At 39.1% G+C, this 25,990-nt stretch overlaps 1 protein-coding gene across 1 annotated transcript in view; it reads right to left on the bottom strand.

Moving 5' to 3' along the window:
• Positions 1-1,456: 1,456 nt before the first annotated feature.
• The window catches only part of LOC101859304 (MLX-interacting protein), a gene marked incomplete in the record, with an annotated part of 38,449 nt that continues 13,915 nt past the window's right edge, over positions 1,457-25,990 (bottom strand). The window contains 15 exon segments of the mRNA XM_013091275.2: positions 1,457-5,235; positions 7,533-7,662; positions 8,543-8,766; positions 9,705-9,786; positions 10,482-10,583; positions 11,035-11,195; positions 11,859-11,979; positions 13,225-13,469; positions 14,074-14,206; positions 16,779-17,729; positions 18,507-18,589; positions 19,107-19,196; positions 19,813-20,009; positions 21,045-21,163; positions 25,216-25,289. Coding sequence (XP_012946729.1) covers positions 5,102-5,235; positions 7,533-7,662; positions 8,543-8,766; positions 9,705-9,786; positions 10,482-10,583; positions 11,035-11,195; positions 11,859-11,979; positions 13,225-13,469; positions 14,074-14,206; positions 16,779-17,729; positions 18,507-18,589; positions 19,107-19,196; positions 19,813-20,009; positions 21,045-21,163; positions 25,216-25,289 — 2,846 coding nt within the window.

Here is a 25,990-nt window from a genome sequence, read left to right as displayed (position 1 = left end):
ATTGTCAATAGAACTGCTGCCGTAAGAACATAAAAGACTAAATGGAACTTAGGACAATAATAATCCCATCAAAACAAACTCGCCCAAAATATGAGCATCAAGAAACAACAACAAAGTGTAACTGACTGAACCATAACTATTTTTAGTCGTCCAACCATCCCTGCCCTCATATCCATAACTCTAATAAAACAATAAAGACAGGGATTCAGCATTGGCACCGAATTAAGCCCATCTAAAAAAACCTCAAAAACAAATCAAAATTTTATTCTCCTACATTCAATGTTTACTAACACAATGTTTACTTCATTATAAAATTAAATAACAAATTAAAACAAAATAATGCCCACTTTCTAGAAAAGATCAGAGGAGAGGAGTGCACCATGAAGATTATTTTTTAAAATCCATTAAAAAAAACAAAAAACACCTCAGTATTATGCGTGCAATTCTAGTTAGAGTTTTATGGTACTTGCAACACAAATAGGTCACCCAAGTGCTAAAGATGAGAGGTGCTACTAAAGAATAACAGAAAAAAAAATTAAATTAATAAATCAACAATAAACAATAAAATTTTTAAAAAGAAGAAAGATTAAGGACGGTAGACATTTGATAAGAAAGGAGCAAACCACATCAGAGTGCCAGCCAACCTCCCAATAATCTGCTCGTAAAAAGTGGTGTTTTCCAAGAAAGACAGTTTAGCTATAGCTCCTAACATCACTGCTACGTCTGGGTCTAACAAGAATTTTTGGAAAAAAAACAACCAAAAAAACCCACAACAAAACAAAACAACCAAAAAATGAATTGGGGAAACCTCGTCCTACTGACAGGATCAGGGTTCAACCGCAAACCCCCAAGACTGATATCATTTGGGGCCACGGTTCAGTGAGTTACACTTCATCGGGACAGCACAGAAAGGCACACATGTAGGTGTAGGCCTTCTCTGGTTAACAAAACATTGCCGGGAGAACGAAAACAAAGCCTGGCAATGAGAGCTCACGTTTATATATAAGAACTAACAGAAGAAAAGCAAATGGTGTACTATTTACAACCAGGGAGTCACCAAAGCTAATTGTAAGTTTTAGTTTTAGTAAGAGTTTTACGGAACTTGCAACACAATAAGGTCATATAAGTGCTGAAGATTAGAGGTGTTACAAGAGAGTAACAAACATTTTTTTAAAAAAGGAGGAGAGTCAGGATGATAGAGGTTTGATAGGAAAGAAGGAGCAAAACAACACCAGAGCACCCGCCAACCATCCACAAGCTAAATGTAAAGGGTGCCAAACTCAAATTAAACATAAGGTTGTGGGTCACACTGGATAAACACAAATTGAGCTGGGAGGAAACTAAACAATGATATGAATTAAAACAGACAAAACTAAAAGTAATTTAACAAATCAAAGCATACCAATTTTCACCTTCATGCCAAGTTGTCAGCCCAGGATGTTTGCTATTTTTTTTCTTGGCAACAAGTTGATTTAAGTTTGGAGTAAGGTTCTGTGTTACGGAAATTCTCAGGGTGGACTTTCTAAAATCCTTCTGCAGGCTAGATATATTATAATTGTTCCCTGGTGTGCACCCCTTGAGTCTGACACCTGTGATTTACTAATATTGATAACACCAGGCGTTCAGCACAACAAGGAAGTCTGAAAAAGATCCAGTGAAAAGCAGTTCTTGCTATACAAGTAGTGTTGCGGGGCCATTCCATGAAACGGGGAACACACATACCAAGGGATGATGACCTGCTGAAAAATTTAAAAACGAATAGAGTTATTTGTTCTTTTTATTTCTTTTCTTTTAAGAGACAACCTTCCTCAAACTAAAAAAAGAAAGAAAAAGAAATCTAAGAAAGAAAAGAATGGCTCTATCATGGCTTAGATTTTTTTATCAGTAGGTCTTTCATTCATCACCCCTGTGTTACAAGTGTTTCCGCAGCAGTTTCCGTTTAAATGGAATGGCCCGTATCAGCTGACTTATGGGGGTAGCCCAGTCTCAGGTTGGAATAGAAAACTGGAAGGTGGTAGCTGTCCTGTGTGAAAACAGTGAACATGTGGCCAACACTGAATACCAGAACATGATATGAGTTGCAAACAAAGAAAAACAATTTTCAACACCATTGACAGTGAGTCATGCAAACGATGGAAAGTGGAGAGCTATCGATATCAGCCTTTATACAGGAATCCAACACTTTATTTGTAATGCATGAGGACCATTGCTACAGTCACACCATTCCCAAACTGTTAACAGAAACAGACCAAGTCTTTCTGCAAGTATGAAGTAAAACTAAAATCTGAACATTAAAAAAAAATCATAGACCATAATGCCTGAAGTAATAAAAAGATTCAAAATGGAAACAGGGCTGTGGATCAGAGCCTCATAAAAGCTGAACACTTGACAGGACAGAACTCTCCGCTCCCATGTTTCAGGACTAACAACAATATTTCATTTGTTTGTAAATGCAAAATCAATTAACAGAATTTTTAAACAAATTATCCTCCTTCAGAGAGAACTGGTGAAATCTAACAACATGCAGAGATAAGTGCTGGGGGGGTGGGGAAAAAAATATGCTGGAGCGGAGTATAATTTGGTGCCATGAATACGCAATATGTGATCCATGTTCATGTTGACTTTATTTGCACGAGTAATGTGGAGCTCATTATTATAACCATATTGAAACTTATAATAAAACCGTGCACAACAATTCTAATCTGAACTTCACATATAAAGACTCTATTCAACAGGGCAGTGTTGCTCCCCAGAGCACTTGTGAAAAACTTGTTACATTCTTCTTCCACTTTTCAGCAACTGTTTAAAGCATGAATCTCAGGACAACAATATATAGTGCTGTGCAAGCATTTGCGTGAGACAGTGTGGCAGGAATACTTAATCAGGCTGCAAATGTGCAGTTCTGCAAATCTACGTCACATTAGAACCTGCAACCACTCATCTCTTGGGAGGACATAACCACATGACATTCATTTTCATCACTTGTCATACTCCCTTTCATCAACATCATACTAAAAATGACTCTTCTCCATGGGTCTGGCAAAAGCAAACATCTTCTCTAAATCATCCATAAAACAAAAGCTGAAGGATATGGCTTTGTTTTAATTTTAAGCCTGAGTATTGAAACTACATAAAGATAAAACGCACAAAAAGGGAAGAATCTTCAAAAAAATTGTTCTTTAGCACTTAAAGCACGGCTAAAACTGACAACACTGCATCACTTCGCCATCTCAATGATGAACATGTAACACAAATTGCATGTAAAGGCAATGCACCTGCATGCTGTTGCTCAGAGTCACAAATTTTGAGCTTTTTTTTCTTCATGAACTGTACAAATCACTAAAATTCCCACAGACACAATAATACCAAAAACAACAAAAGTGAAAGTCTTTTTAAAAAGTCCCAGAGTAAAAACTCATAACAGAATAATTACAAGCTTCCACCAGCAGTTACCTTCAGTTTTAGCAGACCTCTTAGCTCACACAGTGGACTAAAAAACAAAGAATGACCAACAAACTTAACAAAAAACCAAGGCAGTCACAGTCCAAATGTCATGAGTCGACTGTTGACCCACCCATGTCCTGTCTGTCCAAATCCTGCAACTTTCTGCACGTTAATAGCTGACTGGAGGAGAACACAAGTCAGAAACACCCACAACTTAGAGCTACAAATACGGAAATCATGGAAAGGAAAGGAATAGGAGAGGAAAAGAGAGGGAGAAATATTTAGGGTATCAATTCAAGTATCAGGTTGATTGAGGGATTCAACCCCAAATCGCATCTTCTACTTTCACTGTCTGAAAAAAATTGCCACTTAAAAATAACAAACACTTGGACAATGTGAATTCCCCTGACTGATCATTTTAGACACAATGCAATCAGCAGAGTTTTAACTTGCTGCCTTTCATTTATACCATAATATTGCTTGTAAGACCAGCACAAAATAAAGCAACAACAACCTAAAAAAACCCAAAAAACCAAACAAACATCAGGACTTTTTCACCTTGAAGCACGTTGTTTAAGCTGAGTAAATCAAAGTGTTTTTAACTAAGGTGTCATCTATTGCTAGCTCGCTTCAGCTTGATAAACATTTAAGGTTGGGATCCTTTGGAAGCTTATTCATACAGCCAAATATCTAGGTTTAGTTAAAACACGGGCCACTTTTTTGACAAGCAATAATAACCCTCAACTTCAACACAACTTGCACAAATAGCTTTTCCTTTTCACATAAGCTAATCTTTGACACAATCCATTTCTTTTGCTCTATACCAAATCACCTCCAATATAAGAATGAAATGCACAGGTGGAACTGGAAGTCATGTCGAACACTTTCACATCCAAAAAAAAAATAACGGACCCACAATAACCCCTGTGAGACCGTTGCCTTTATCCAAGTGTATAGTCTTACAGTGATCGATTTTACATTCCCATCGACCCAATTTCAATCATTGAATAGGCGGGAAAGTTCACAGCTGCTTGTCAAGGCCACCAGGGCAGTGGGGAAACAGCCTCCAAACAGAAAGACACAGACATTCGATATATTCTTCCCCAGGTGGGAATCAAACTCACATCTTTGAGTGCTGTGGTGAGTAACCTTTCCATTCCACAACAGATGCTGGTGAGTACCGCTGTCACTCCAGCACTTCTAGTGGAGCTTTGACTTTCCGTGCTCCCATATCTAATCCTCAAAAATTCTGGATCTGTTCTCTTTTTGTCTATCCCGTCACAGAATCAATCACAGAAAGGAATTCCACATCTGGCAAGGACTTTGTCCTACAAAGCAGCTCAAATCATTTCACTGTTCATAGCGGGAGTCTTATGGGCTTGTTCCCCTGCCTCACTGTGTGGAACCAAAGGAAGTAAAGCTCCGACTTTCTTCCATATCTATTGGACTCACGGAACCCGGAACCAAGGTTCATCTCTCTTTTCACAACGCTAAGCAGAAGCACATGGCAGTAAAACAGGGGCCCTTGGGATGTTCCACGAGAACCCCAAGGGGGCTGGCTGTGGGTACATTCCTTCAAAAATGAAAAGCCACTACCTCGCACTGAGCTATTATCTTGGACGGTCTCCATCGTCTCAAAATAAGCCAATATCCCCCACTATCTCGGGAGGGAGTTTCCCTGAGTTTTCCCCTGAGACTTGGTCACCGCCTGCAGAGCTTGCTCCTTGACTTTCTGCGGCTCTGTAAGGATACTAGTTGTGGTGCTCAGACGTCGCAGTGCATTCAGAACATCTGAGGAGGAAGGGAAATTTTTCAGTGAAATGAATTAAAAGAGTAAAAATTGAGTTTGTCGCACAGCTTGAACAAACCAAAAAAATCAAGACTAAAACATTTTCATTACTTCAATTCTGCATAGAATTATCATTACAATTATTTTTTCGGTCTCCATCACAATCATAAGATAGGAAAAACTTTACAACGCTATTAAAAATTTTTTTTTTTTAAAAGTACAGATAAAAAGTTAATAAGGCTGAAAAATGTAGGGCTCCAAGTGGTTTCCATTATTCCTGCATCACACAACTGTCTGAATACAATACGTTGTTCACTAATAAACATACACAAGGCTTTAATAAGAGATAACAGTTGAAAAACAGCACAAAAAGTCATTCTTTACGTGTCAACTCATCATCATCATCCAGTGCCAGATCTGCGACAGACATCGGCGATCATGGTTTTCCATTCATTCCTTTGCTCGGATGCTCTAAAAAAAGCTACGTTTCCCTGATCTTTTCCTGTTAACCATTTGTTTAGGTTCCCTAAGTATGTTGTTCTGGGCCTACCCCTGCCTCGCTTGCCCTCAATTTTGCCTGTGAGAGCTAGATGTTCAAGACCCTTATGTCTATTCAGGTGTCCCAAAAACTGCATTTGTCGTTTCCTGATTGTTTTTAACATTGAGCGTCCCACGTGGGCTTCATCAAGCACTACCTCATTTGATTTCTTTTCCTTCCATGATACTCTTAGCAGTCTCCTAAGAAACCACATTTCTGTTGCTTCTATTTTATTTTCACTGTCTTTAGTGATTGTCCAGCATTCACAGCCATATAGAAGGGTTGACCAAACATAGCATTTCAGGACTTTTATTTTGGTGTTCACTGAGATGTTTCTATTTTTCAGGATTGGGCTCATTTTATTGAAACTAGCCTTAGCCATTGTAGTTCTCCTTTTTATTTCTGTGAAACATTTGGCGTCAGATGTTATCATATATCCGAGATATTTAAACTAGCGTGTCAACTAGCTAAGCAAAAAAAATCCTGAACTTCTCAGACCTTGTGGAACGGCACACATGGGGATTCAAAATTTATGGATACTGCCGAATACATCTTGTCCCAAGACTAATTTCATTCGTAAGTGCAATAAGATGTGTGCCAAGATCTAAATAAATGTATAAGCAGGAATGAATTACAAAATGCAGATCATTTCAGCACTCAGGATTTTTAGATTAACCCGTTAAGGCCATCTGCTGGTGGAATTTCTAAAATCCATATCCATTGACTATATGTAGCAAAAATGATATATTCATATTAGTCAGACATTAAAGAATTAATTCAAGTAATTATTTATTATTATAAGCACATGATATGGTAACCAAGCAAACATCCGCTATATTGGAAAATTTCATCAAATTTCAAAAGCTATCTTCTCTCTTAGTTTTGGTCCGTTGGCTTTCATTTTTTGAAAGTACAAACTACAACATCTATGTAATGAGCAAATAACGGCAGATTTGTAATATTATGATTAAGAAAATAATTATGGACTCTCGAAATGTGTACATAGATGAAGAGCAAAAAAATCTCAAAATTCCCAACAAAAACACCGATAGTAATTTTAATCTTAGATTATCTTCAAAAAGGGCTCTATTTCAGTACAGGTCTCCTATGGAGAAGAAAATATTTTAAAAACACGACCCACAATTGCAAAATATTTTTTTAAACCCATTTTTAAATGACTTTGAAACATAATTAAGTGAAACGGGCGCTCGAAACTTTGATGGAAATGGATGTAGGTTTCAAAAATGGAGAGGAAAAACTATATGGTCAAACTGGGTAAAAATGGGGAAAATCTCACCCGCAGATGGCCTTAAATCAGCACCTCTCACATTAACGTATAGGAAAGCCATTAATACAGTTGAATTTCCTCAACCTATATTTGTAAGAAAATAATGCTTCAAGCTGAAATATGATCAAAAAGGTTTCATGCTTAAAATATATTTCACAGAACATAAAAAGTCAAGTTAGAAGAAAAGAATGCAACATTTGTTCCCTCTTCATCGAACACACCTTTTTTTTTAAAAGAAAAAAAACAACCCAACAACACAAAAAACAAAGAAAAGGAAAAATCAAAACAAATCATCTAACTGCCACCTGTCCAAGACTATCACCTGTACAAATGATCACTTCCCATTTCTCCCCTACCGGTGTTTTACTATAATTTTTAAAAAAATAATGACTGTCCAAGACAACCATTTTTCCTCTCAACAAAAAGTGGCCTCCATGGACAATTTCAACTGTACACAAAAATTTCGGACTTACTCGGCCTCAGAGAGACAAGGGAGCACGACTGGTCCAGCCAGGTGAGCGAGGTCCGACACATCTCCTCCAGGCTGGCCGTAGACACCGTGTTGCAGTACGAATCGTACAGCGAATTCATGATCACTGAAAACTGACGACAGTGTTAAGGGCTAAAAACTGGAGGAATGGTTACAATAGTACTTTCAACTATTTCTTTATAGCCAGCACCCACTATTGACACTTTTAAAGAGGCTAAAATTATTGTACTGCCTGCCTAAATGTACCTTAAAGTAACTCCCGTCCCTACCCGGGTGATCTGTTCTCTACCACACTCCCCCCCCCCTCCCCATCACAATTACCAAATAGCCCAGGTCAGTAAGCGCTAGATTACAAGGAAAATCAAAGCTTTACAAATTTACAAAGATCAAGTGCTAGTTTGACAAGAAAAATTCCAGTTACAACCATTGAGCAGGCCAACCAACAGTGCACTGTGCCAGAGAGTCAGGTCCATATTTATTTGTTTCCATGAGAGATTGATGCAAGATGACGATTAGAACAACACTTGTGTTAACGCAAAAAAAGTCCAAATCCATTATAATCAAAGTATAAAAATCCCTCCTTTCAAGTAAGTTCTTCATGCAGCAGTTGAGCTCAATTGAACCAAACCTTTAAAGAAAGAAACAGAAATTTATGACACAGATCATAATAAGTTAGCCACTGGTTTTCAGTAAGGAGAAGCACACTGAACACAATAAAAGTAATTTAATGCAGGGAAAAAGTAAAACCGACAGGCAGAAACTGCAGAAAAAGAAAAAGAAGAAGGATCTATCTGTGGCATCCTTCAACCCCTTGAAGTTTGGCCTACTGACATGTGGCTTACACGTTAGGAAAACAATAAAGCATTAAGTCATCAGCATTGTCTAGCAAGTAATACAATAATATGCAAAAGAAGAACTTGCACTGAGAGAATCACAGCTAAAAATCACAACAGAGACCTCATCCTATTCACAAATGAAACGAACAAAGGATACAATCCAAAACTTCCAGTTGTCTTTCGTGCGAACACGGATGTACTCGTCAAACATTTCCTTCATCTGGTCCTTTCGTTGTCTAGTCACTGGAACTCCAGTTTCTGGAAGTTGCGACTGTACGTTACTGATGGCTGAATTCAAAGCTTCAATCTCCTGTTTTAGAATAGCAGCCTCCTTCTGCATCTGTGATCTTTCTGCTTTTAGCTTTTTACAATATTCAGCAGCTGAGAAGACAAAACAAAAAAACTCATTACGTGACGCGACATGTTGGCCAAACACATACTATGTAAGTGGTAAGTACTCACTATCATTTGTAGATAAATATCAGAGCTGCATTTCTAGGACTTAAAAAAAATGTGATACTACTTCTTACCCATGATAATACTTTCAGTATGTTAGTGGTTAGTACTCATTATCTTGTGTGGATAAATACCGAAGTCATGTTTCAGGGAAGAGGCTTCAAAGCAGATTCAAAATAGATAAACATGACATATAAATAAATAATCTCTTTATGGTAGACAGGGTCTTATTTGTGAACCCCCCCCCCCCCCCCCCCAAAGCAAAGAAAAAATTTTAAGCACGACTGAAAGTGAAATATATACCACACAACATGCAGCTCACAAATACAGTTTCTTCCCCCCCCCCCCCCCCTTACATAAGTCCCCCCCCCCCCACCTACATAAGTTCCAACAGCCATCAGCACTTTCACATGGAGATTTACGATTTCCAATATTTTTTGGCCACTTTCAAACATGCCCAATTCGGAAAAAAAAGAGCCTTATTCAGGACTAAAACAATGCTTTTTAAAACAAATTTGTAATTGTAGGCTCTGGGTCTCCAAGAAAGCTATATATTACAGTCAGTCAACCTAAATAATGCAAATCACAACGAACCAGGCTCGAGGTTTAGCTTTAGTAGGAGTTTGTTTTAGTAGGTGTTTTACGGCACTTGCAACACAATAAAGTCATATAGGTGGCGAAGATTAGAGGTGTTACAGGAGTAGTATACAAAGAAGGAGGCGAAAAAAAGGACGATGGGATGTTTGATAGCAAAGAAGGATCAAACAACACCACAACACCTGTTAATCACATACCCAGAATCCAGAGGAACAAAGTTCAACAAAAGACAATCAACATTTGTTAACCATTACAATCAAACTTACTTTTTTGCAACATAGTTGCTTTGCTGACTTTTGGATTTTGAGACAGTGAGGGGACCAGCTGCTGAAGCATATCAAATCCAGTCTGGAATAAGAGTGAAAAACAAACATAAAAACACATACGAACCAGAGACATAAACAAAAATATAAAAGAAGACGAACAGAAAATACTGCAGGCTTATGGAAACAAACACACACTACTTTGACAGCAATGAGATTTTGAACAATTAATATGTGAGGCAGCGTGGTGAAATCAGGCGAAGCCCTCGTCAAGGAAAAGAAATTCGAGAAAACTGCATTTTTCGGCCAGTTTGGACATTTTTCTCTCTCGAATTTTTGTTTTTTTGGCTGAACACCTTGTATGTCCATTCAAAAACACTTTTACGTGTGGGTTTTACGGAAAAACAATTAAAGGCATAAAAAATGTACATTTGCAGTTTCCATGCTATGGAAGTCACTTAACTTTGGCGGCCATTTTCTTGCTAATTATACTTCTTCTCAAACCCACTCAATCCTCTTCAATCGCAAATATCTCGACTTCTATTCAAGATAAATGGATATTTTTTTCATCGAAAGCAAGGCAAATAAATAACCTTTAAGATGATACCAATAACTCCATATGCCCAAAAATTGACGGGCGCCTGATTCCATGGTGTAGTGACACATATACAATCCAAGTAACAAATTTAGCATGCCACAAAAATCATCCAAAATATATAGTACTTAACTGACTTTCAAAGATAAAGAACAAAACCGCTATATAATCATCATCTAACATACCTTCAGGTTGCATCTCCTTTTCTGCTCAGCAGACAGATGAGCCGCTCGTCTGTTACCCTTCGGATAGAGGCCGTCACTTGAACCCGGAGAGTCTGCTCCTCCCTGCCACACAAAACAACAGATAAGATTCCTTGTTCGCAGAGTGACATACTCTTCATTTCCACAAAAACGGTCAATAAAGTCTGTTGTGGATACTTGGCCACTTTACACCACAAGAATTGAAATATTACTTGGGGCGCGGTGTTCCCATGCGGAGGAGCACGGGGATCTCGCGCTGTGGCAGCTCACGTGAAGCTTATATATACAATTGGCAACTCACAGCCTGTGGGGGGACAGTCGGACGACAGGGAGAGAAGAGAAAGGGACAGAGCCAAGGTCTACCCACTTTGAGGGAAATCTACTGTGCTCTACACTGGTTGAAATAAAGTATCCAGCACTTACGGTAAGAGTTACGCATTTGTTATTTCAAATTGTTGGTTTAAAATGCGGTAGTGCTGTGTTCCGTAACAAAGTCCTAAAACAACGTAACAAAGTCCAAACACACAACTCTCACCATGGCTGACGGCGACATAGGCATGACGGAGGAGAGGGGGGAGCCTGTGGACGAGTCCAGCAGCGAGCTGGTGTCCATGAGAGGAGAAGGTGACCGCTTCACTTCCGGGCTCATGCCTGGACTTTTGGGTAACAAACTGACTGGGGAGCCTCCGAGGGAAACTGTTTGCATGAAAAAAAACAACGACAACACCAGTTTAGTTTAAGTAAGTGTTTTATGGCACTTGTAACAGAAATCAACCATATATGTGCCAAAAATTAGGGGGTGGTAACACACAAAGAAAAGATGAGGGCGAAAAAGAAAAGGACGATAGGAATTTGAAAGGGAAAGAAGAGTCAACCACCTGTGAAGTAAGATTAGAAAAAAGGAGGATTTGCAAACAATTACCAACTAAAACTTTAAGTTCTGGGAAATGCATAAACTCGAAGAGTTACCTACATAAACCTAACACTTAATTTATCTTGAATGTATGATGAGGATATTTTCATATATATAAGATCAGTTAAAAAGACTTTTGGTCTTACTTATGGCAAACTAAATTAATCAATGTCATAAATGCAGTAGAATTTTACCATAAAACATTTTCTTCAGCACCAAATGAAATGTTTTCCGCTTTCTTTCTCTGTATTATTAACTTTTGCAAAACTTCACATAGATCACTTTGACTCGAATAAAATTCTGTTTCTATTTTTTAAAAATAATTGCATACAGCATGCTGTGAAGAAGAGCATGGATATGCTCAATATAAATAAATTGTAAATCATTATTATTATTATTATACACGCACACACGCTCAAACAGGAACACACGAATACAATTGTCACCTTTGTTGTCAGGGGACTGAGCAAATCTAAGTGGTGAAACCTTGAGATCTTGGGAAGGATTAAGGTCAACACCAGAGAGGGGTGAGGACAGCACTACCCCACACACACCTTGACTAATACTCTGAAAATGAAACAAGAGGTAACTTTAGAAATAAACTTATCAAGACGGCTAAAAAAGTACAAAAACACCTACAAAGAAAACAAAAAACAATTTTTAAGCATTTATTGTATTTGCATGTCTGTTACTGATAAAGTACAAAAATGCTGTATGAAACAAGAAACTACATAGCAACACGAACCTACAAGTCTTTTGCATGAAATTAGGCAAAGAAAATTGGGACTTAGGACTACAAAATCAGGTCCATTGAACTTCAACGTTGATAAACTCAATACAAAAAAATTCTGGCTAACTTGGAATAATATAATGTTGGACAGAGAGCAAAGTCAGCCAACAATAACCTGAAATGTTTGTCAAACCTTGTATGATCTGCCAGTGGTATCATACAACCACCACCTTACTTTGAAAGCGCGTTATCATTTCTACTCTATATTTTTAAACTCAGTTACCCCTTGTGGACAATGGGAGCATTCAGCAAAACTCGCCTAGTCTCTGAGTAGCTGGTACAAGGGCCTGGTCAGATCACACGCTGAATCAAGTATTACTGCGAATGCAATCTCTTACGAACATAAGTAGGCTTATTTAGAACCACATGCGTTAGATAAATATTTGAACCACCTCTTTTTTCACATTGACACAGTTTTAGCCATTTTATGAACAATTTACGCGCAAGCATTTTTACTTATTTCCCGAGATCAAGAAAATTTTTTTCCATAATACAAAGAAAAAAATCTCGGAGTTTAAGAGTTAATGTAGATGTTTACACCCCACATCAACACAATTTAGATCATTTAGGAGGCGGGACTTGAGCCTGCCTCTCTGGACCAGAATAAGCTGAGAGGGATACAACGTCCCAGCGGAAAGACCAGGATACTCAATGAAAATTCTCATCACCTAGGAATCAAACTCATGTCTTCTGCATACAATGGTGAAGCACCTAACCTCTACACTGCAGATGCTGATTAATACCTCACATGCCACATATTTTTCAATGTACAGAGAGAAAAAAACCCAACAAAAACAATTACATTCAATTCAGGCTATTACAACATCTACAGCTTGAAAGTATTAAAGATGCACTACTCAATACTTCCCCATACTCTTTAAAACATGTTTCCCAATGCCCACTCAGAAATCACACTCAGAGCTCCTGTTTGCGACAGTAAAGCGCCTAACCAATAAACCTCAGACGGCGGTTAAGAACGCAATAAATGCTTCGACAATTATTTTGACAAAGACTTGTCTTACCGACGGCACTTCAACAGAAGACTGGGAGGGTCTGGCTAAGAGAGAGGGAAGAGTGGAGTGGACAGGGCTGGCTGAGGCGATGGTCACCAAACTGGAGATCTGCTGCTGCTGCTGCTGTTGCTGCTGCTGCTGCGGTAAGGGCAACGGTGATGGCTGGATGTGTTGGTAGTTAGTGGTTGTCTTGATTGGGCTGGAGGCCACCACTGGCTCTTTCTTCACATTGATCAGAGCGCCACGGTACGTGCCTACAATCAGTCCAAAAGTTGTTTTAGAAAAAAGTTCTCCCTTAGTTACTCTGAGAGAGAGGAAGGGAGGGAGGAAGAGACGGGGAAGGAGAAAGAGAGAAAGAGATAAGAGAGACTGGAAGAGAGAGAGAGAGTGTGAGATAGAGAATAACATTTTATTGCTACCATGATTAGTTTTTACTTGTACTCCACATTGTTTACAACTCGCATTATCGCTGCCAAACTCACTGCTTCATAATTTTTCTCCTCATAGAAATACTTATACTATTATCATTATTAATATATATAATCTTATGTTCTATGTATACACCTGTCAAGTAATACTAAAAATGTGTTAATCACTATGGTTGTAATGCAAGTTGCATTTTATCTTTTAGAAAATGGAAATACCCTGCACAAATGATACTAATTACCATTAGGACATTGACAAGGCAGTGAATTGTACTGGAAAATATGGATCTAACTTTTCACACTATGGTTAAGAGGCAAAATCTTCTTAAGCTATTAGAGCATTCACACATTAAACTTTTCTATCACACAGTCCGCCATTACAGTGGCACAAAATGCTGGTCACAGATATATCCCGGAGAAGGTAACAACTTACCATTTTTCAACAATTCAGCCAGATAGGAAGCTTGGGAGGAAGGAGAGGGCGCAACGACATTCTGCTGTAGTGGCGTTGTGCTCGGAGCAGGGGCTATCATTCGATTCTTTCTCGGGACTATCACAGGTTTAGCCTTTGGAGAAAAACACAATGTTGGTGTGAAAAAAGAAAAAAGAAAAAGAAAAAAAAACACAGAAAATATTCACAAAATGTTTAAATCAATTAAAATGATAGTAATAATCAACAATATCAATTACAATATATAGCACACATCCACACTCTAAACCAGGCTCTAAACGCGTTACGACTACCAATTAGTTACATACCCCCTCATCCCCACCCCAAGGCTCACTTTTTTTTTTGCAAACAAGGCTAATGCAGAATAGAAAACTGTGTAAACACTTCTTTAAGGACTCAGAGTCGAGAAACAGTTTAGTTAATTTCAAAGAAGATATGGCACAGGTTGAGACTGAGGAGACTTTGTCAGCTAGAGAACACAATCAGTTTCAAAGAAAACAAAAGTTGTCAGTTCTTGGAATTTAAGTCAGCAGAGAAACAATCTTTATGGGTCTGAGCATGTACACAGCTCCCATTTTAACTGAGAAAAGATTGAGGAAGACAGGCATACAAAAAAGTAGTTAAGGCCTCCTTGTTCAATAATGCAAACGACTGGTCAGTTCAGAACAAAACATGCTTGTAGATGATGCTTCATTGTAAAGTGCAAAGAGCATGCTGTTGAGCAGGGGTCACCAAACTTTTAAAGTGGGCCGAATATCAAAGTGAATATCTAGATTGAGATGGACAACTAGTTTATTTAATAGTATACAATCCACTTTATACATTAAAAAGAAAAAAAGGCAACCAATCTATTGACTGATCATAACACAAAATACACCAAACATATACAGGTACTTATTTACCAAAAAGACATAAAAATTAAGTAATCTTGAAATAAAACGAAGTATTTCTTACACCTCGAGTGCATGTATCTCTGAATAGATTATATTTGCTTTGTGATTGTTGCACCCAACCAAGTGAAACTACAAATGTGGAATCCCTGTGTTTGGGCTACCAGGCGGATAGATAGCATTTGTACAGCGCATATTCCAGCTCAACAGCAAGCCCTATGCGCTTTGTCAAAAGAATGACTTTTCCCAATAAAGCCGAGTAAGAGTACGATGCATTTGCAAGAAGTTATGAAGCCTATAAAAGCACATTCAATTTGCACTGTCGAGTTCAATGAAATGCTTGAAGCCTATAAAAGCACATTCAATTTGCACTGTCGAGTTCAATGAAATGATAAAATGTCACAACGTTGTGGAATCAGGTGCTCGTCAATTTTTGGGCATGTGGAGTTATTGGTATCACCTTAAAGCTAGTTTATTTCTCTTTATTTCACTTGTTTATTAGTCTATATTTCAATGAAAAAACTACCCATTTACCTTGAATTAGAACTTCAACTTGAGATATTTGTGATTGAAGGAGATGGGGGTCGCTTGGTTTCAGAAGTAAAATTAGCGAGATAATGACCTAAAAAAATTTGGTAATTTACATAGTCCGAGAGTCCGTGGAAACTGACTATTTACATTATTTGTGCCTTTAATCAACGTTTTTCAGTAATCTTAAATGGACATAAAAAGTGCTGAGCCAAAAGACAAATTTTAGAAAAAAATTGCTAAACCGGCGGAAAAATGCCAATTTCTTCTATTTCATTATTTTGATGAGCGCCTGATTTCACCAAGCTGCCTCACAAATTATTTTGGTGACTAAGTTCTGAGCCCACCACAACCCATCTTCCAAATTCTTTTTTCCTTGCCTGGCCAGTGGGCCATAGTTTTGGTGACCCCAGCTGTTGAGTATCGATTAAGGATATGCCCTTTATATATGCAATTATCATTGTTAATTGTAGCCCACGTGAAGAAAAAAGTCCATAGTGCAGTGCTTGCCTTCAGTACTTCAACAGCTATCATGAGAAAAAGAGATGGGAGGCCCCCAAAATATGTGAACTCAAAATGCAGGCTGCTTTCCCCTCCTCACCTATACATACTTATTCAGCTCAAAGCAAATGTGTAATTTTTCATACTTCGAAAAACTTTCCTGCAGAAATAAATGTTACTGCCTTTTTAATTTCTAAATAACAAAAGAAGCCAAGAAATACAGAAAGCTGCATTCCAACTCAACTGCCGCTAGGAGGACAATGTATACTTCATCATGTTTGAACATAAACATTGGCAAGAGAAAGCCAAGGCTCATGTCTTTACTAAGAAGTGGGAAGCACACACAGTAAATTTATACTTTTTATGGAGCCAAAACGTTTATGAAAAGAGATGGTGATGCTGGATAGGTGTTTTCTAAAAGACTGCAGTACAAATTTAAAAGATAAAAGAGGTAAATATAAAGGGTGAGCCTTAAGCAATTTTGAAATTTAAAAAAAACAAAAAATATATATATAAAGCCACCACACCCAATAATTTTTTACAAGCTACGGAGAAACAGGTCTCAGAAGTCAGAAAACAATTCGGTGGAATGTTTAAAAAAAATATGACCTTAAAAACGGGCCTAAAACCAAAAATCTCAAATGTGAAATATTCAATTTAAACCCCACAACCCTGGCCAATGAAGACACTGATAGACGAGAAATTCTCAAAAAGACCCCCCCCCCCCCCCCCCCACACACACACACACACACAACAGCGCTGACTTACTGGCACAGCAAAAGGCCCATCCTTTTTCTTGTTGGACTCGGCTAGCTTGGCGAGTCCCGACATGACCCCACTGGCCGAGCTGTTATTCACCGCAGCTGCACTTTGCTTGGCAAGTTTATTCCCCTTGGTCACAAGATTCCGCATCTGCAGAGTGGGCCTAACCACGGCCTGGGGCTGGTGGAGCTGCGAGGTGAGAGTCTGATGGGACTGCGCTGTGGGCGACAACAAGGGGACCGAGAAATCTCTCTGCTCCAGCTGCTGGTGAGGCTGACGCTGCACGGGTGAGGGACTGAGAGACAACTGAATGGGCTGAGACGAAACCTGGGCTGCGTGTTGTTGCTGCTGCTGCTGTTGCTGTTGTTGATGATGTTTTTGTGTGGTGGACGCGGACAGACCTTGCTGCTGCTGTTGCTGTTGTCGCTGCTGCTGTTGCAGCATTTGGGCCAGCAAGTCTTGCGTGAGAGCTGTAATGTTCCTGCCCCCACCACTACTGTCCACAGACACTACAGGTGCTGGTGCTGCAGGCTTGGGCGGGTTGGTGGTGAGACTGAGGGCACTGGGGCCCAGAAAGTTCGGGTAGAGCCCTGAGGAGTTTGGCACTATGGTGAAGGTCGGTGGGGACACAACCATGCCTGAACCAGTGGCCCCGTCACTGGGAGGCTCCAGGAGGATAGTGGCCGAGTCCACAGGGTACTGACCCGATGAGTTCGGCGCCAGGTGAAAAGTGATACTCTGTGGCGGCTGCTGCTGCTGTTGTTGCTGCTGCTGCTGCTGTTGCTGTTGAAGCTGCTGTTGCTGCTGCATCTGTGTGACTGTGGCTGAGGTGAGGGAAGGGGTGCTGGCAAACACACCGCTGTCTGCGGCAGTGGAAACCACTCTTGGAACCAGCCCCGGTGAGCTGGACATGAAGTCTACCAGAGACAACTCCTGCGAGTCTGTAATGCTTGGACCCTGAGGAAAGAAAAAAAATAAAATGATAAGGACCTTTAGTTTTAGTTTTATTGAGAGCCTTACGGCACTTGCAAGACAATTAGGTTTTATAAGTGATGAAGAGAGAGGTGTTACTCGATAGTTATATACAAAGAAACGGTGGAAGAGAGATAAGGGCAATAGATATTTGATAGAAAAGAAGGAGCAAATCCCATTGGAGCACCCATAAACCACCCATAATTAAGAAATATAAACACACGGTAGGAAGAAAGAAAAAAAAAGGGGGGGGGGGGGGGGGGGCGCTAGAATGAGTTTGAGTGTGGTGTGAACATATGTGTACAGGTCAGTCAGTGCACATGTTTGCTGATGTTATCAAATCTTCTTCACAGTACCTAACTAGAACTCAAAGGTAGTTGACTGCCTGTTCTACAACCTGCAATGCAACTTATTTTTTTACGTACATGAAAATTTTTTTCTACTTCAAAGGGCCCCTTGACTAAGGCAGTAACTTTCTGAATTTGAAAGTACTTTTCAAAGGCATTTTTTTACACTGACCAGAGTATTTTCAATTTTGGTAGGAATCAATTTCTAATTCCCCCCTCCCAGCAGCCAAAGCCTTATCTTTCCAATTTTAGAACCACCTAGTGATCTGTAATGTGCACAACTTGCACACGGGACCTCTGCCCAACGCTTTTGAGTTATCCATGCCCAACTGTATGTACGTTTGCCATTAACATCCAATTGTCCTTGTGGGGATCAGTAACGTGTAATTTATTTATATCTTTATCTAAATAATACCTGCATTGTGGACGAAGTCATCTCAATACTGGGACTCGTGTCACTCATAAATGACGATGAGGGAATTCTTGCATTAAACAGCTCTGAAATACATACAAAAGTAACAGAAATTATGAGTAAAATAGTCTTCAACAGACGTACACTGTGATACACAAACAAATAAATGCACATAAAACCAAAACTTTGAAATGCTTTTTACCTCTACAGCTTTCAGACTAAAGAAATTTCTCATTACATCAAAAAGTCTTTAATTATTTCTTAACAAGTAAAAAAAAACCTTAACAAATAAATATATGATAAAATATAAGTGCTGAGCCAGGAAAATGTTCATTTTGCAAGTTTAAGGATATATCATAGGCTTTCAAGTAAATGCTCAGCCTGCAAAATGACTCAAATTGAGCCCAGTGGAGTCTCCACTTTATCATATATAAGAAATGATTGTTTTCTATTTTTCCAGAAGGACACAAAAACTTTGCCTGAGACAAAATTTGTTATACATCAAACAGTTTGGAAGATCCCACATTTTCAGAAACCCAGCGAAATGTGGAAAGATTTTAAAAGATTTTAAAAATCTTTTAATGAAGGTGGCTTGCCACTGACCTTGCATGGAGTCAATATCCATATACTCCTCCAGGTTAGGCTGTAGCTGAACCAGTCCGGGCTGAATTAGGTCAGCACAGCCAAGCTGACCTGCACGCAAACATGAACACAACAATTAAACATGTGGCGGGGAGGACCAACATAAAGAGAACAACAGTACAGTGAAGACCCAAACTCCCAAGGTTTTGGTTTGAAGAGACAAGCATCTTAGACTAAGAAGGCAAAACAATCATTTGAAAAGTCAGTGTCAATCATAACTCCAAAACAACCACTGCTATTTCCAGTAATGTGACATTAACTACATACTTTCTTTTAACATGCTGGCCGGTAGCGCACTCTGCAACAAATAATATTAAGCCAAAACTCGCCATAAACTTTCAGAAAAGAAAAACGCTAATGCCATTTTGTTAAAACACCAGGTCTCTGAATTTATACCTGTCAGTCTTTCTGCTGGGATGTTGGGTTGGCCCTTACAGACTAGGTTGAACCAAACAGCCTCTTACATCGTACAAATGAGTCGATGACGGTGCAAAACATTTCAATTACCATCTACATTCCTCTATCGAATTTTAACAGCCAACCTCAATTCTGTGTAGATGTAGCTTATCAACAGTTGCGTTAAATGTGGATCAGCACAAAAAATGTGCAGAACATGGGTTAATAGGTGACAGCACAATATAAAGGGTAGGGAATGACTGGTACATACTGAGCTCCCTGGGGTTTGGGAAGGCAAAGGGCTGATTCAGGAAGGGAAACAGATCATTGGGGAAATCCATGTCCATCACATCAGCCTGCGGTAGGTTCAGGTCCGTGCTCGACATCTGGTCTCCTGAACTATGGGGGATAAAGGTCACATCTTTTACCCGCTCCAGGAGCTCCCACTCGGCAAGGTTGTTCATCTCCCTGGGGAAGAAAGAAACATTTTATTTGTTATTTGTTATAATATGAGTTTTACAGCACTAACAACAAAATTAGGTAATAAAAGTGCCGAAGATTAAAGGTGTTACAAAAGCGTAATAAATACACAAAAAAGAGAGATCAGGACCATAGACGTTTGATGGGAAAGAAAGAGCAAACCAGAGCACCTGCAAACTATCCATGAAAAAAAAAAAAGGTAAGAGTTTATTTGAGTGTCAGTACCAGAAAATGTTTATTATGGACAAAACTGTTCTCAAAAAAGGTATTTTTAAAAATTAACTTACAGAAACAGGAATAAAATATGTCCACTCTTTTTTTTTGGTTCTAAAACCATTGTCAAGGTTGATCTGTGGGTCCTCAACAAATCAGGAGTCAGCATGCACTACAAATAGCATAACGGTACCATGGGCTAATTCTTGTGTCCTTTCATCATTTGAAACAGAACAATTCATTTTCGCACGTAGAAAAATTTTCAAGAAACCAATTACAAGCTAAGATCAATATTAAGACTCTTACTGTCTCTTTTTATAACAGTGATTTACTGCAGATAACAAGAGCGCAAGGAGGACCTGTGATACTATCAATGCCACCTCTCCTGTCATTGACGACTCTTTCCTGATTTACAACCCTTTGACGTATCTGGGTCATTTTTGGTAGTACCCTCATGGGCGTTTGTTCTTGCAGAGCAGCAGAGAGCCACAAAAACACATCTGACTATCTCAAGACCACCTCTCCATTAACAAGGCTCGCAATTAGCACAGTCGTATCATGTTGGGCTACTGAGCGGATGGCCCTGGTTCCAATCCTCAAGGGTGCGATCTTGATCTCAGAGTTATTTTGGGCAGCTTTTAAGGCTCTCCACCCCATTTGGCTCTGTCTTGTTAGAAATCAACGTTAAATTTGGAGGTCTCGTCTCTTAATCTATACAATAAACAAACGAAAAATACCCCCTCCAAACCCCCCCCCCCCCCAACAACAAACAAAAAACCAACAATAACAACGACAACAAAAGCCCTTTACTTGTAATTGATGCCCTGCTTCTGGCTGATGCGCTCTTTGAAGTATCTGCGCCATTTCTTGTACTCTGCTGTGACTGTGTCCAGTCTCCTTTTCCAGTATTTGCCTTCCAGAACAACAGCCTTTACAGATAATAAAACAATGGAAGCTGTGTAAAACTAAAAAGTTGCAAGTATCGGCAAAAAAGATGTCACAATTATACAATATATATCATATTTATCAGGTCAAAATAGCAATGTATGCTTGCTCTCATAATGTTTGTCATTGAGTGAAAAGAGAGAGAAAAGAGCAAAAAGTATTTTAAAAATAATCTTTTTTAAAGTTCACCCAGATAAACACAAGAGAATTTTTAAAAAGACATTATCTAAGCCCAGTACATGAAAACCCTGGGAAATGAAGGAACATTACACACATTCTAGAGAGAGTCTTTGAGCTGTATCAGAGCACATGTTATCATGATAGTGATGCACTGATGCATGACCCAGAAAGGTCATTGCGACCAGGCCAGTGTAAACAATCTCTTTGCTCATGACGCATGCACCAACATCTATGGCTGCTGCAAACCAAAGACGTACACTCAATTCCAGTGTAGATAAGTCTACTCCATTGAGTATCTCTGCCTTTCTGTAGGGATGATGTATGCACAGAGCCAAGGTTGGCCCCGACAGGCAAGGCCAAAGTTGCCCACCAGCTAAATGACCCAAACCGTTTCAACGGGTGAGTGAAATTTACTATCAATTCACAAGCAATATAAAACGGAAACTCTGAAAGGAAAAATATACTCTTCCCAAAATCCCTGCTCACTCTTCTTCTAATAAAATTCTTGTGTGTCAATTCAACCTGGTTTTACAGATGGCATTGATACTCGAACTTCGTATTCATAAAAACATTCCACTAAACTGTCTGCTAGTTTTAGAACTAACAGCAGAACTCAAACGCCATCAATATGCCGTACACCTATCCACATAAAAAATAATTTCATCTCTTTTTCTCATCATACTAAAAACAATATAGTTAGGTAAAACATTGCAAAAACCTATTACTATTATGGTAATTACCATACCACCGACTGAAATTTATGGCTTCACATATAAATGCTGAATAATGATATCAGCTTCAGACAGCAATGTGCAGCTATGAACTGCAGATTTAATATTATGGATGGACCAATTACCTAGTTATCATATGTCCCACCGCCATAACAGGAGTGTTGGGGGAGCTACAATTTTATTTACATAAAATTGAAGAAAACCATATCATAACAATTAACAATTCCACTAAATTCAAAATAATGGGCAGCCCTGTATCAGCCACTACTGCAAAAGCCAAGGATTAAGAAACTATTCCCTCGTCATCACAAACCCTCTTACAATAAGAGAACGGTACATTAGGACATTTATATGAGAAAAAAAAAGAGAAAGCCCCAAGAGAGGCATATGATCATTATAAAATGTTTACTACAGTACAAACACTAGGGCCACTGATGTAGTGGTTATAGTCTCGGCAACACAAACACCAAATGGACAACGTCAACCCCATTACACAGAATCTTAGTGGCTAATTCACCGAGAAGTCAGCTCCAACGAGGCAATCCTTAATCCCCGATTTTTTCCTCTATATAATATATATATACAGTACAAACACTAGGGCCACTGATGTAGTGGTTATAGTCTGGGCAACACAAACACCAAATGGACAACGTCAACCCCATTACACAGAATCTTAGTGGCGAATTCACCGAGAAGTCGGCTCCAACAAGGTAATCCTTAATCCCTGATTTTTCCTCTATCTCTTTGTAAAAGTATGTCAGCTCAAACGAGGTTGCAAACAGACCAAAGTCGCTTTCAACAAGGTCGCGATAATGAAATAAAAGCAATTAGCGGCCCCAAAAGCAAAGAATTTTTCTCCTTTCTCTCCATCTCACGCGAAGCGCAAGGCCCATCCTTGATCCTAACACATTGTATTGCTAGATATCTAGTGTGCCTCCAAATATGGGCCCCAAAGCCAAGAGGATGGGTGACGGCTGGCCTACTATAGGCTATAGGGATGGGAGGGGGTGGGTGGGAATGCGAAAATCCAAGCTCCCGCATTTATTTTTTGTAGATATCTAGGCCTAGACGTGAGAGGGTATATTTCCACACGAGAAGTGTTCCGGAACAAAAAAATTTTTTAATGCAGAAATCGCACTGATGCTGTTTGAGCTTTTCGTCATCAGGGGGAACAACTGTTTTAATTACTGGTATTGGTACATCATGTAATATAATAACTTGTCTCCTTTCTTTTCTTTAGCCTTTGTCACGTTCAACCACAGGTCGGATCCAACGAGGACAACAAGCCGGTCCCGGCAACCTCATAGAATGCGACACCCACTGTATATAATCATTAGTATTAATTTAATTACCGTCTGGGCGGGGCTCTTTGATTAGAACAATGGTAGTTTTGAGTTTTAGTTTTTTTGTGTGTTGAGCCTATTTTCTTCTTTTGAACTGTTTTGCCACAAGTGTAGGTCCAGTGGTTAGTGGGTGATGGTGTGTTTATTAAGATTGACTAATTGTGATAAATGCAATGTGTAAAATTTCTTTCTTATCTCCACAGTCTTTGAAATCGCATGCGTTTCAATATCCTGTCGTTTTTTTAATCACCATGATTAGATTATAATTCAATTAATTTAAAGAACCGCCCCAAAAAACGTTGCCCTAAAACTACTGAACTATTTCTTCGAAGAAGTTGATCAAGGTGTCTCTTTTAAACTATTAAAAAATCCCCCCAAAAAGGACAAGACGCGCCATGGGACTACCCGGGACTATACTGCACTGCTCAGATGGATCAAAGAAGACGAAAACCAAGAAAAAAAAACAACGAATAACAAAGACTCATAATACTTCCAATTATAATACTACTAATAAATGTATGTGTAGGGAAGGAGGGGGGAGGGGGGGGTGTTGTCCCTCAGTGATATGTTCATTAGCGCTTCAAATTTAGCACTCTTTTGACCACCTGTTTTTGGGTTTGACCAAACTGTATCCTCCTGTACGGAAATTTCTGAATAAGCCCAAACAGCGAATCCCTGTATTGCTATGGTTTTAGCATGCTACTGTGCTACCTAGAAAAAGTGCACGGTATTGAGTTTAATGAGAAATTATTGACCCATGATTATTTGGACAGCTCCTCTTTATATTTGTCACATATGCACAAAAATCAAGATTTTTTAAAGGTCTTTTAGAGTCCATAGGCGCATGCTCAAAATCAGAGCAATTTGCCATTTAGATTCTGTGTAATGAGGTCGAAAAGTTGTTCATTTGGTGTTGCCAGACAATAGATAAGACATTTTTGCCGTAGCATGAGGAAAATCTGAGAATGATTCTCCTGTGAAGAGAATTTGAACCAAGCATCTCCATTTTTTTTCAGTTTGAATGTCGTGTCCCTCTCAACCCCAGCTGGCCCAAACATGCCGAGTCAAAGCCTGCTTCCTAAATTATCTTAAATTGTGTTGACAGGAGAGCATAACAACACCTACATTTTAAAAATGAAGTGTCTACGTACTCCCCGATTGGGGTCTACGTAGTCATGGTGTCTAGGTGGACCCCAAAAATGTTGGATTGTGATTGGCTCGCTGAGCGAGCGGTAGTTTACATTGGTTACAATGCAAGGCTACTGATCATCTCGGGCCGTGTGTCGATCTAGTGTTACTATAATTGATTTATTTTAGCCCAGAGAGAGAGAGTATTTAATGAATAAACGTATCTAGATCTAGAATCTAAATCTAGACCGAACTGCACACTCTTGGCTGGGTGCACAACAAAATCTAGATCTAGATCTAGATACGTTTATTCATTAAATACTCTCTCTCTCTCTGCTAAAATAAATTAATTATAGTAACACAAGATAGACAAACTACCCGAAATGATCAGTAAGTAGGCTAGGCCTAGCAGCCTTGCATTGTAACCAATGTAAACTACCGCTCGCTCAGCGAGCCAATCACAATCCAACAATTTTGGGGTCCACCTAGACACCATGACTACGTAGACCCCAATCGGGGAGTACGTAGACACTTCCTTTTAAAAAAGAAAAGGTTAAAACAACAATCAGCTGAAATTGATTATCATACTAACCATATAATTTAAAAAACGAAACAAAACAAAAACCCACAGAAACACATTATTCAATCATTCACCTCTGGTTTTGAATGAATGTGGTCCCATAATGGAGTAGCAAACTGGCACACGATAGGATGTCGCTGATAAATATCTGTTGACAAAAACAAGAGACCAAAAGTTTACTGATAAAAGTTGAGATGCAAAACAAAACATTTTTTGATAAGATAAAAAAAATATATCTCTCTCTCTTTTCACAACCGGGTCAGGGTTAAATTTTCCAACATTTATATCTTTCTCCCCCTTAAACTTTTTCTGATAACCCATCCATACACATGCCGTGCTTTACAGAAAAGTACAAGAGTGCAGTGCACTCTTTTCAGCTTTCTTTTTTATCTAGATACACATTAACCACTATCCTGCAATGATCGTAGACACTAACACCAATTATCATAATATCACAAAGAAAGAGTGAAAAAAAAGAAGAGAGACTATCAAAAATGGCATCATAAGACCATGCCAGGGTCTTCCATTATCTTGCCAACAGAGCTAACATCTTCGAACTCTTTGAGTCAGAGAGAGTAGAGTAAATCTCAGGACAGGGCTTATTGTAAAATTATATCGAGTATATGGAGTATAAAGACAGCACAAAGTTTGGCAACCTAGAAGGAAACTCCCAGCCCTTTCTCACTTCTCTCCAAGACTCTGATCTATTCCTGGTAAAAGGTGTAAACAAACCACTTCAGCACTTGCTTCTACCTGATGGACACCTGTGCCAACAGGCAAGTGACTCACATGTGTGTGTGTGTGTGTGTGTGTGTGTGTGTGTGTGTGTGTGTGTGTGTGTGTGTGTGT

The sequence above is a fragment of the Aplysia californica genome, unplaced genomic scaffold, assembly GCF_000002075.1.
Source record: "Aplysia californica isolate F4 #8 unplaced genomic scaffold, AplCal3.0 scaffold00031, whole genome shotgun sequence".
In the NCBI taxonomy this organism is placed as follows: Eukaryota; Metazoa; Mollusca; class Gastropoda; order Aplysiida; family Aplysiidae; genus Aplysia; species Aplysia californica.
Note: the sequence above shows the minus strand (reverse complement) of the source record. Positions and strands in the feature narration are given on the sequence as shown.